The sequence below is a fragment of the Thamnophis sirtalis genome, unplaced genomic scaffold, assembly GCF_051295495.1.
Source record: "Thamnophis sirtalis isolate CommonGarterSnake01/CBP01778 unplaced genomic scaffold, rThaSir2_p1.2 scaffold_1, whole genome shotgun sequence".
Taxonomy (NCBI): Eukaryota; Metazoa; Chordata; class Lepidosauria; order Squamata; family Natricidae; genus Thamnophis; species Thamnophis sirtalis.
The window spans coordinates 23,249,764-23,262,264 of record NW_028261381.1 but is presented as its reverse complement, the minus strand read 5'-3'; the positions used below and the strand labels follow the sequence as shown (position 1 = coordinate 23,262,264).

At 39.1% G+C, this 12,501-nt stretch overlaps 1 protein-coding gene and 1 long non-coding RNA gene across 3 annotated transcripts in view; one reads left to right on the top strand and one right to left on the bottom strand.

Annotated features, from left to right (window-relative positions):
- The window catches only part of LOC148049357 (uncharacterized), a 354,694-nt gene extending 353,192 nt beyond the window's left edge, over positions 1 to 1,502 (bottom strand). The window contains exon 1 of the long non-coding RNA XR_015695900.1: positions 1,427 to 1,502. This is a non-coding gene — a long non-coding RNA (uncharacterized LOC148049357). The remainder of the gene's footprint in view (positions 1 to 1,426) is intronic.
- RAPGEF4 (Rap guanine nucleotide exchange factor 4) overlaps positions 1 to 12,501 on the top strand; it is a 190,658-nt gene that overhangs the window by 82,813 nt on the left and 95,344 nt on the right. For both annotated transcript variants that reach the window (XM_087709067.1, XM_087709077.1), the window contains one exon: positions 10,374 to 10,446. In XM_087709067.1, coding sequence (XP_087565193.1) covers positions 10,374 to 10,446 — 73 coding nt within the window. The remainder of the gene's footprint in view (positions 1 to 10,373; positions 10,447 to 12,501) is intronic.

The following is a 12,501-nucleotide window of genomic DNA, read 5'->3' as shown; positions in this document are numbered from 1 at the left end:
TAAACCAAAGCACTTTTGTCATTTGGGGACTATTGGTGATTCTCAAAAATCCTGAATATAGCTAAACCACATTTAGCACAGCCTGCATATAGTATATCCTTAATTAGGGAAAATAAATGCTCTGAAATGTTCTCGGTGTGAAAAAATGCTGCTTCTTGTAATGTTTTCATTATTGATGCTATGTCCTTCTATTAATGCAAGCTCTAAGCAATCCTCACACATATTTATGCTTGTGCATGCATCAACAGAGGGTCTAACCCAACGGCTTCGCTCTCTGTATATTTTCAAGTCAACAACACTGCGAAACAGTTTTGCAATTGTGTGATAGCTTGAAGAAGCACCAGAGGCATATTCTCCTGCTGTTTATATCATCCCCACAATTTCCTGCTATTTTATGATTGCAGAATCTCTGCAACAGAGATAATGGAGAAGCAGAAAGCGCGCAGCTTGACTTCTGAGGTTTTGAGTTCGTTTTCAGGATAGTCACTTAGATCGTTTATCATAATTCATATGATAAAACAAAAAGACAGCAACTTCCTAATGTGGTTTTAATAGTACATTTTTCTCTAACTTTACTCTGGGCCTAAAGAAATAAGTCTTGGATTTTACAATTTGCATTGGAATGAATCAGTCTTAATATAGAATGTTTTTTAAAAAAATACTACAGATGGCTCACTTTCCCTAATACTTACCATTTCTCTCTGTTTTATTCTCTTCTGAGTATTAATATTACCCAGCTATTAAATGTATCTCCTGAGTAGGCGCTTCTAGGAAACTCTGTGAGATTCTTCCTGAATTTTGAGCTAGAGGACTACATGACTGATTTCAGCCATAAATTAAATGAAGCAGAATAATGCAAGAGAATTTGTTGTTGTCTTATTATTCATGCATTCATTCCCTTGGAGATGCTTTTATAGAACCTGCACTTTTCTGCTAGCAATCATGTCTCCCTGGGAAAGACCCTGTCTCATTTGGCATAATCTCATTGAACAAAGCATGAATTGTTATGGGTTTTTTTGGGGGGGCGTGGGCATTGTGGTAGTTGGATGAGATTCTATACTCTTTGAATGGTTCTTTTTTCGGTTCCACCACAAAACCGCGCTCGACTAAACCGCGTCCGACTAAACTGCGTAGCTGACTTCATCAACAGGGCGACAACAGCGCGGAGACAGAAGCACGCTGTAAACCCTAAACGTAAAATTAATCCCTAAACCTAACCCCCCTAAACCTAAACCTAATCCAAAACCTAACCCTAAATCTAACCCTTAACCTAACCCTAAACCTAACCCTAAACCTAACCCTTAACCTAACCCTAAACTTAATCCTAACCCTTAACCTAACCCTAACCCTAACCCTTAACCTAACCCTAAACCTAACCCTAACCCTTAACCTAACCCTAAACCTAACCCTAAACCTAACCCTAAACCTAACCCTTACCTTAAGTTGAATCAGCTTGCTTTCAAAGCGCTATTTAAAGCGCCCTTCTTTCTCCGCGCTGGCTGTTGTCGCCTTGTTGATGACGTCAGCGACGCGGTTTAATCGGGCGCAGCTTAGTCGAGTGCGGTTTTGACGGGTCACGCTTTTTTCAAGTATACTAAAAACAGCATAGGAAGGTCAAGCTAAATATTGGTCACTTGTATTTGGATTTTCCCATGGCGATTATCTGTAATGGGGGTACTTCTATCTTTGATAAAATCTTATCAAACTTATCACCGTTTTTCATTGGATTAACCCTCCCCCTCAAATTCTCTTGAACATCTATCTATTCATAAGTCTCATCTGATTCTCTAACCTAGAGAGGCTTGTTCCAAGATTAGCTGTTTATGATATCGGGGTACAAGGATTTCAGTAGATGATGCCATCGTTTATTCCAGCATGTTGTTTAGGCATTCTCGACAAGCCAGAGAAACAGTTCCTTGGACTTCTTAATCTCCAGCTAACACTCTCTTGATTTCAAATTTGGGTTCTTACAAAAGGTTCTACAAAAGGACACAGTGGTGTTGAGTACAAAGCTCTGGTCCAAAATAAAGATTTAACCTGAAAAAACGTTTGGAAGAGTTGTTGTATCACATTCCACATTTTTCTTAGCACTATCTCGAGCAAAGTATGTTAAGTCCAATATCTCGTAGTAAATAGATGATAGGTCGTTTCAGGGAAAAAAATCACATTATGCTTTCTTCTTGTTATCCCAGTACAATATGTTATATTGCTTGGTGAAATACTATTCTTTGTAGCATTCTTTCATACAGACTGGCAGTCTTTCAGGGTAAGGAAAAGATCCTTATCAGAAACATGCTACTGAATTTCAGTGGCACATTTTGGGAGAATTTCAGAGGCCACAAAAATAGATCCACCATTATTTTATGTGATCTTGGAAACCGATGGCACGTCTTGGCATTCAGCAACCCTTGGTGGATGCTGTCATTTATTTTGCCCAAAGTAGCACATAGCTCTGGCTGTTCAAGCTATATAGGATGATTGATTAGATGCAATCAAGTGAGTTTTGATTCTTACCAACCACATAGCTAGGTTTTGTCTGTGAGTAGGATTTCAAGTAGTCCTCAACTTAAAACAGTTTGCTTAGTGACCATTCAAACTTAAAACAGCACTGAAAAAAGTGACTATGACCATTTTTCACATTTGCAACCATTACAGGTTCCCCATGGTCACATGGTTTACATTCGGATGCTTGACAACTGACTCGTATTTATGACGGTTGCAGCAGTAGTGAAATTCATTTTTTTTCCTACCGGTTCTGTGGCCGTGGCTTGGTGGGCGTGGCAGGAGAAGGATATTGCACAATCTCCATTCCCTCCTCATTCTGGGGCCAGTCAGAGGTGGTATTTGCAGGTTTTCCAAACCACTCCAAATTTCTGCTACTGGTTCTCTAGAACCTGTCAGAACCTGTTGTTAACTTCACCCCTGGTTTGCAGTGTCCCCGGAGACATGTGGTCCCTTTGGCAACCTTCTGACAAGCAAAGTCAATGGAGAAACCAGATTCACTTAACAACCTTGTTACTAATTTAACAACTGCAGTGATTCACTTAACAAATGGGGCAAGAAATGTCGTAAAATGGGGCAAAACTCACTCAACAAAGTTCTCACTTAACAACATAAATTTTGGGCTCAATTGCAGTCATAAGTTGAGGGCTTATGTTTTATTATCTGACTGCTTTGGTGCAACCAATGCTATATCAAGCTTTGAAGAATGTTGCATTTGTCACAAGGAGGGTATTTTGCCCATGACAGAGGCTCTGTGATCAAAACACTGGCTGAAGGAAACCTGCATATATGCAGGAGAACAATCAGGGACCCTCCATATAATTAATCTTGCTCTTCCCAGTTATTAAATGCATTAAAAATGAACTTGCTCAGATAGTAAGACAATTTTTGGATTTTTTTAAAAAAATATTCAAAGAAGAATCAGCTAGTTGGTAAATGTATTCACCCAAATGTGTAGCAAATCTCTTGTGGCAATTGATCATATCAATTATGTTGATAAGAAGCACTGTAAATGCTGTTCAATGCAAATTATTAGGACATGATAATTTCAGAAAGAGGAACCTGGTCATTGGGAAAAGAATCTATAGTTGTTGTGAGCTGCCAGCAGCCAGTGGAGCTGGCAGCAGAGTCGGACAATGTGGAGGTTGGGGAGAAGCATAGGCCAGTCCTGGAGGCTGGGAAAGGCTCGGACAAGGGCTCTGTGTCAGGCAGAGATAGGGCCGAGGCCGTCTGGCAGTGATCAGGTGCCTACAGAGCAGCAGTGAGGTAGAGGAACAACTAGAGCCTGTTCCCAGTGTGTGCATGCACAGAACTGCCAGAAGAAAAGAACAACTCAGAAATCAGGGTACACTTAGGAGTAAAGTCACAAGTGGAAGGTGATTGGCCCCTCCCAAAGGAAATAAAACAGGAGCGAAAGGAAAGTGGGCTTTTGCAGGAAACAATTTGTTCAGTCGTTAGATTCATTTCAGGAGTGTGAAGATCTATCCGTGAATCTCAGAGAATCTGTGCCCAGTCTTTCCTTGCACAGCACCTCATTTGGAAAATATTTACATGGCAGCTTTCCAAGATAGATAAGGTCTGTAGTCACAAATATTCCTTTGAAATATTGTTTGCCAGGCCTTGCTGAATGTGAATGAGAGGAATTCACATTTGTTTAATAAAAGGGGTTTTATTGGGACCAGGACTCTGCCTTGTGCTTTCGGGGGAAGCCTAGGTCAGAACAATAGCAGGGATGTCACACTCGTGTCATCACGGCATCATCACATGATGTATCACAACTTTTCCCCCCTTTGCTAAACTGGGTGTGGGTGTGGCTAGTGTGTGATGCTTCCAGCCCATGGGACATGAGTTTGACAGCTCTGGTCTATAGCATAAAGGCTGACAATAAAGTAATTCGAAGTCTAAATCTAAGTCTGGTTTTAAAAAAATCTTAAGAAAGAATTGATATTATGCTTTGTATAAAGAGTAGCATTTTCTTGGCATTAGCATTTTAGACTTCTATATTGCCCTGCACCTCTTTACAGTAATCTCTGGACGGTTTATAATGTAGAAAAATTCTATGCAATTATTTGCATATCGCCCCAAACAATCTCTTGAGTTTTCTACACAGTTAGTACTAAGACTCACGATTTCTACTCTGGTTGCCTTAACTACTACCCCAAACTGGCTTTTGCTGACTTATACCAACCCAGAATACGGTGAAATAAGATGAAAACCAGAATTGTGATTAATTTGGTTGTTTAAACACTTTAATTTTGTGGTTGAAGGTTTCAATTAATCAGGTTTAATAACTGCAACTTGAATGTGACTTCAGTAAAAGTTATTATTATAACTTTCAGTATCCCCTGAATCAAAGTTAAGCAAAGGCAGAAGAAAAGGCTTTTAATGTCTTCCAAAAAGACAGGTCATAGTTTAACTGGCAACCCTCCTCTCTATATATAATCTGCTAATTATTTATGCCAGCTTGTACTATTATGGGAAGATGCATTAATATAAACATTATAATAAAGTGAAGAACAAAATACGGTGAAATAAGATGAAAACCAGAATGTCAGGGTTCCAAGGAGCACCCTAATGAAAGAAGGCTCAGAGGCTCGAGCTTCCTCAAAGTTCCATTTTATTAGAGATGTCATATTGGCACATCTGGGAAAACCCAAATCTGAAAGTTTCCAGGTTTTCCCCACCCAAATGAAAGTCGAAGCCCCTCCCCAGCACCCACATGTCCGTCACATGGCCCAATCAAGCACCATCCAAAACTGGAGATGCCTCCCAGTCACACCATCGCAGCTGCGGGGCAAGATGTCCTTGACTCATTGAAAAAAAATGTTATTTTGACTATATATCGCCCACGCTCTATATAACCCCCTCTCCCATTTTCCCACAGTAGAAAATGTGCCTGGCCTGAAGGCCCAAAGTAAAAGATGGCTTCCAGATGTGACATAGAATTTGGTAACTGTATTTTCAGTACTGCCACGGCAGCTATTTTCCACCTTCTCCTCCTCCATTATATTTGTCCCAATTCATCATATTCATTTCACTATTTTTAAGATTTCATAGCTTAATATTTTTGCTATTATCCCATTTTATATTTCCTTGTAAAAGCTTCAGAAAATAAGATATGGAACTTATTTGGTATCAAAAAATGGTATTAATAAATATCCACTAAGCTTCTTATTGAAGAGGATTTTTTTTAATGGAGAGTTAAAAAATGTAAGTGATTAATTTCTACAGTGTTTTTGTTCCAATTCCAATTTAGGTTTTACCATCCATTGAATCCAGAAGGCAGGTTTTTTTTTTTATCACATTCAGTTGACAATCAACTTCCATATATCGATAGTACATTTATTGTGTATAGTCCTTTCAGCCCCGCACCCCACATCCAATCTGAATAAGCCTTCAAGAACTGCTTACTAATGACTCTGACATACTGAGCAGACAGTATCTTAAATTAGAATAGTATCAGTAAGTCTTTTACAGATCTAGGAACATAATATTTTATTAATGCAAATATGCTATAAGCTGCTGCTTCTGAAACTTGCAGTAAGCAATAAATGTATTGATAAAAAGCCTTCAGTAACCATTTTTGCACACTGGAACTCTTCACAAGCATTAGTTGGTGATGTTGCAGAAAGTGAGCCCAGTGCACAATCTGGAAGCCGATGCATGGACCGTTTCAGCTTTTTCAACAGAAGAATTGAATAGGACAGTTGTATCTTTCGGTTAGAGCAGTGTTTTTCAACCTTGGCAACTTGAAGATGTCTGGACTTCAACTCCCAGAATTCCCCAGCCAGCGAATGCAAATGCTGGCTGGGGAATTCTGGGAGTTGAAGTCCGGACATCTTCAAGTTGCCAAGGTTGAGAAACACTGGGTTAGAGGGTCATTGTGATTCAGGGGTTAGGCTAGGACTGAAGTAGGGAGGTTTAAGTTTCATTTTTCCCAGAGATCGAAGGACAGTTTTTAACTAGGAAGAGCATTGGTTGTCCAGTTTGTTCAAAATTCCAAATATGGTCCATTAATTTTTTTTGGGGGGGGGGGCGGAAGAACGCTCATGTTTAACAAAGAACAGAAAGGATGGCCATCATGATTTCTGTACCCTGTGCTTACGTCATACCAGCATAACAACACTGGTCTGTGCAGTTTGGTTGAATACACTTAACATTACTTTTTATCATTCTTAGTTTTTTTTAAAGTTGGTGGTGTATTTAGTTGTGGGGAAAAAATTCTCATCATTGTTCTCCTTTCTTAAGTTGCTTTAATGGTAATCCCATCACAGAGCTGTGAGAACTATTCTCAGTGTGTCTCTGTCTGTCTGTCTGTCTGTCTCTGTCTCTCTTTCTCTCTCTCGCCCTCCCTCTCGCCCTCTCTCCCAGCTGAATTCCAATTGTTGGGATAAAATGAGAACTGACTGCAATATCTACCAGGGTTGTTGGGTGTTGGGTAGCAATAGTATTAGCACTTAGACTTATATACCACTTTACATTGCTTTACAGTGCTTTAATGCCCCCTCTAAGTAGTTTACAGTGTCAGCCTATTTTCCCCAACAATCTGGATCCTCATTTTACCCACCTCGGAAGGATGGAAGGCTGAGTCAACCTTGAGCCTGGTGAGATTTGAACTGCCAAATTGCAGTCAGCCGTCAGTCAGCAGAAGTAGCCTGCAGTACTGCACTCTGACCACTGCGCCATCGTGGCTCATATAATTACCATATATGTTTCTTAAATCATCATTGTCAGCGAAGTTTATTTATTTAGAAGATTTATAACCAGACGCTGGGTGGCAGACATTAAATAATCCCAACAAGCCATGTTAGAAATAAAAATCCTACAATAGCTACAAAAAATTGAAATCCATAATTGAACTCAGTAGCAAAAGGCAACAGGGGCTCCTCAGTGGTATAGAATAGATGACCATTGACCTGGCTTATCTATTTTCCCAGCTCAATGCCCAGGGAAAAGTCAAATTTGTAAACCTTTCCTGAAGGATAACAGCGGCCAGGAGCAGATGGAGATCATTACAAAGGGCGGGGACTGTTGTAATATAGTTCCTTGTGTAGGTGTGTGTCACCCATTGTCCAGTTCATACTAGGGCATGCAGAGCCATGCTGAACCACACAGGAGAAAACAAACTCCTAAAACGCCATAATATCCTGATAGTGCATAACATAACAGTCTGAGATGTGCCCTACCAATGACGTCCAGGATTTGACCATATATAGACAGAACTTCCCTGAGCAGTAGATTAGAAATTGTACTTTTACAGGCTGTTTTTAACCACATGCTATTGCTCCTCCTGCCTTTGTCCTATCTCAATAAAAGGGGCTCCCAGACCCCCAATCTGGGTCGTCGCTCCATCCCGAGAAAGATCGTGTCCTGTCTTTTCTCCACATTGGCCTCATGGATGAACCACGGAAACATCACATTTGGTAGCAGAGGATGGTTACGTCACAGGGGACTGCAACTAAAAAAGCTTCAGATATTTTGTAATATGTTACAAATATATATCTGCATTTTAAAACATAAATAAATTGCTTTTTAAAGCAACCCAGCTATTCTCTTTCATTCAGGCTGTAAGCGGGATTTATTGTATTTGAAATGAAAGTGATAGGTTCCCGACTGTGGCTTTAATACCTGCTGACATGCCAGATTTACACTTTTTTAGGGGCTGCCTATAATGTACATGTTCTTGGTGATTGACAGTTTGGCATAAGTGCAGAGTTTGAAAATCACCTTTATAAATATGCAAAGTGTTAATCAGCGGGATTGTTTTAATAACTCCGCGTGGAGGGTTCTTTTCTATTATACATTAGTGTTCTAGCAAGAGACAACAGAGCATGCATAAATATTGTCAGATCAAACTCAGGTTGGCATATTAGAATAAAATGGAAAGATTTGTTGAATATAATACTTTCATTAGACACAAACTATACTTCTTTTCAAATGGTGTAATCTTTTGAATTTGCACCTTTTAAAAATTATTTGGGAATTATGGATTGTAGGTAGCTATAGTAACATTAGCATTGTTGGAAGCCAGTGCAAGTCTGCTGATCAACTGCCTGTGTCAGGGATCCAAGTAACACCCCCAGTGAAAGAAGACTCTGAGGCTCGAGTTTCCTCAAAGTTCCATTTATTAAAGATGTCATGTTGACACATCTGGGAAAACCCGAATCTGAAAGGTTTCCAGGTTTCCCCCACCAAAAAGAAAGTTCAAGTCCCTGCCCAGCATTGGATCATGTCTGTCACATGATCCAATGAGGTACTACCCAAAACAGGAGATGCCCCCCAGTCTTCTCGTGGCAGCTGCAGGGCAAGATGGCCTTGACTTCCTGAGAAAGAATGTTGTTATGGCTACATAGCACCCCACACTCTGTATAATCCCCTGTCCCATTTTCCCACAGTCGAAAATGTGGCAGGCCTGAAGTCCCAAAGTCAAAACATGGCTTCCAGATCTGACAGCTTGTGACAATGACACATTCTCATTCTCGCCCAAAGCAGCCCCACATTCCTGTTTCGGGCATCTCCTAATTCCTTACTTATGAACATTAAAGGCAGAAGCTAATCTCTAACTGAATAGTTGTATTAAATATTGACTGAAATTTGGAAGAGTCTTTTGGAATGGGCGGCCATTGCACATGAAATCAATCAATAAAGTATGCTGCAGACATTTTAACCATTCCAAATTACAGTCTGGCCTAAACGTTAAACTATAGTTTGTTCTTATTTGAATTAAGATCATAAGGAGTCTAATAGCATCTTTTCCAACTAAAACAATTTTTCTTACTTCAGTTCATGAGAGCTTAGACCTTTGATATTGGTTCATTAATTGGAAAAGATGCTATCAGTTAATGGATTTTTGACTAGTGTACACTTTCGCAATAATCTTACATGGACAGTACATCTCACATTTTTGGTCTTTTTCCACTACTTCTACTCTTCTAGGACTATATCAAAGGGGAACAAAGATTGGCATAACTTTGGAAGAAAATGGTTGCAACATCTATCTTCTGCTTCATTTAAATGTTTTGAAATTTTTTTTCAAAAAGAAGTCTAGATTTAGTCTCAGAAAGACCTCTTGGGGACTGCACTCCAACAGATAGGTGGAGCCAGGAGAATAATTTAATTTAATTACATTTTATTTGCATTTAAAATGAATGAATGAAATCAACATTATTTTCAGTGATTTAAAATGGTGGTGGTAGCTTTGGAGGGGTACAAAGATGCAAAATGAACAATGTCTGGCCCTGATTCTATTAATTGATGAAGCATTATTATTTATTTCATTTTTATACCATTAATTCATCATGGCTTGTAGGCATGAAATCATAACATCAGAATTTTTAAAAGCCATAATATAAAGCTTAATAAAGCACTGATATGGTAGGGTGGATTTTCATAATATGATATCTTGCCTAAAATAATGTTTTAAACAGGGCAAAAGGATACATCTAAGTTTGTGTGGCAGGAGAAAAAAAGCATTTGTGATGGATAGATGGATGGATAGATAGAGCGCTTTAAACTCTTTGCAGAATACTGTAAATGGCAGGTCATCTAACTGGACCAACATAAAAACCAGCATCTAATCGATGAGAAAGCTGCATATTCTAGAATAACTTCATGAAATCTTAATAATCTGGTTATCAATAAAATTATGATTAATTCTTAGTGACCTCTTTGCAAATATAAGTCTTTAAGTACAATGTCATTTTATCCGAGGGTTTAATATCTCTGTTTTTTTCAGTGAACAGTGTGAAAAAAAGAAAGAGCACATGAACATATTGTGTAACTCCAGAAATTAGGTTTTTTTTAAAAAAAAATTAACATGTGGTTATAAATATTTCAATTAAAATAATGTTATCATGTATTTTCTCCCCCAGAAATATCGACAGTATATGTCTGGACTTCTGGCTCCTCCATATGGTGCTATGGAAACTGGCTCCAACAATGATAGTAAGTACACAAAAGCTACAAGAAATGCAAACATAAAAATCTATTTGTGTCATTCATTCCAGTGACTATATTTGACAATAAAGGAAAATAACACCCTGCAGATTTTACTTGGCTAATCGTATATATAATCTCTGTTAATTATAGTGAAACTGGGTAGATGATGGATGGATGGATGGATGGATGGATGGATGGATGGATGGATGGATGGATGGATAGATAGATAGATAGATAGATAGATAGATAGATAGATAGATAGATAGATAGATAGATAGATAGATAGATAGATCGATCAGTAATGGTATTCTCTTCACTACTGGTTCAGTAGCGGGAGCGCGCAGACTGTGGGCATGCACAGAACCTTCTGCCCATGTGCAGAAGGTCCATGATGACATCTGAGTGGGGGGGTGGAGCCTCACACCACTACCACTACCGGTTCACCTGAACCGGTGCGAACCAGCAGAATACCACCTCTGAGATAGATAGATAGATAGATAGATAGATAGATAGATAGATAGATAGATAGATAGATAGATAGATAGATAGATAGAAAGATAGATAGATGAATTATCAGTTTAATTCATGATGAGTGATTATCATTCATGCTAAAAGCTTTACAAATCAGTGAAACCCATGTTATTCATTTTTAAGAAGAGGATCATTGATCAGGGCAATCTCTACCATTATGCAGATTGAAGTGGTTCTTCTGAGGTGTCATGAAAAGGCCACAAATTAATTATTTAATAATTTTATTAAACAATTAAAATTAATAATAATTGTTCTTGCCATGGAGGGGCAAGCGTGTTTGTGGGTTTTTGTATATCATGTAGAAAGAAGTTGACTAGCTGTAGATATTGAATATATCTTGGATACCAGTTATTAGGAGTAAACACTGTTTACTGCTTCAGCAATACAAAGCCTTGATATTTTCTGTGTTTATTTATTGATTTTATTTGTACTCCACTGCCATCAAAATTACTCTCAATGGTTCATATACATCAATAATATAATAAAACATTCATGGTAAAAGAATATAAAAATAATTTACAACAATCTATAGTGAGTCTAGAGAATGGCCTTGAAGGACAGACGGAAGATCTGTTGCCAAGGCAACGATCAGATAAATAAGGCTTGAGCCTGGATCAGAAAAGTGATTCACAAAAACATCTTAGCTCTTTCCTCCTGCCTTCTAATTAACATGAAGGGAAAAAAGAGAGAGGAAGAGAAGCACATTCAGACTTGCAAGCTTGATGTTAGCCCTACCATCCATTATATTGACTACATAATGTCACAATAATTCAATCCGATCTGGTTAGTTATCACCCCTAGGACTGTCCAAATAACTGAGTTTCTTCTACCTTAAAACTGAAACCTGATACCTTGAAAGCCAATAGAATAGGAGCAAACCTAATATCCGTGAGAGATTGTTCCAAGGCATGAATATGCCCATAGAAAATGTACCTTTATGACCCTCTATCTCTTTATCTCACAAAATTGGGGAACCATGAGCAGGTTCAGCTATGGCAGTGAGGGCTATATTTAAAAAAGAGAAGTAATGATACTTTCCTTCCATTATCCTCCTAGTTTAGTTTCAAACCTGAACATACATCCATGGTCAGTCAACTTATATTTTGTGTTTCTCCACTGGTGCTTAAGCAAAATCATCCCTTTTCAAGGATTCAAAAGTTGATGAATGGGGAGAAGGAAATTCTTCAGGGTTTACTCCAGAGGTGGTATTCAGCTGGTTCTCTCCGGTTTGGGTGAACCGGTAGTGGCGGCTGCAGGAGGCTCTGCCCCCCCCTCCCCGACGTAATGCGCAAGCACTGCTCATGCACAGAAGGCAATACACAGATGAGGCACATGCAAGTGAAGCAAGCACGTGAGTGAGTGCGCTCACATTTATGAATTGATAGGGAAGGTAAGTGAATCAAGGGGCTGCCCTTGAAGAGTGTTCGAAGACTCCAGCTGGTCCAGAATGCAGCCGCGCGAGCGATCGTGGGTGCACCCAGGTACACCCACATCACACCTATCCTCCGTGAGCTGCACTGGTTACCCATT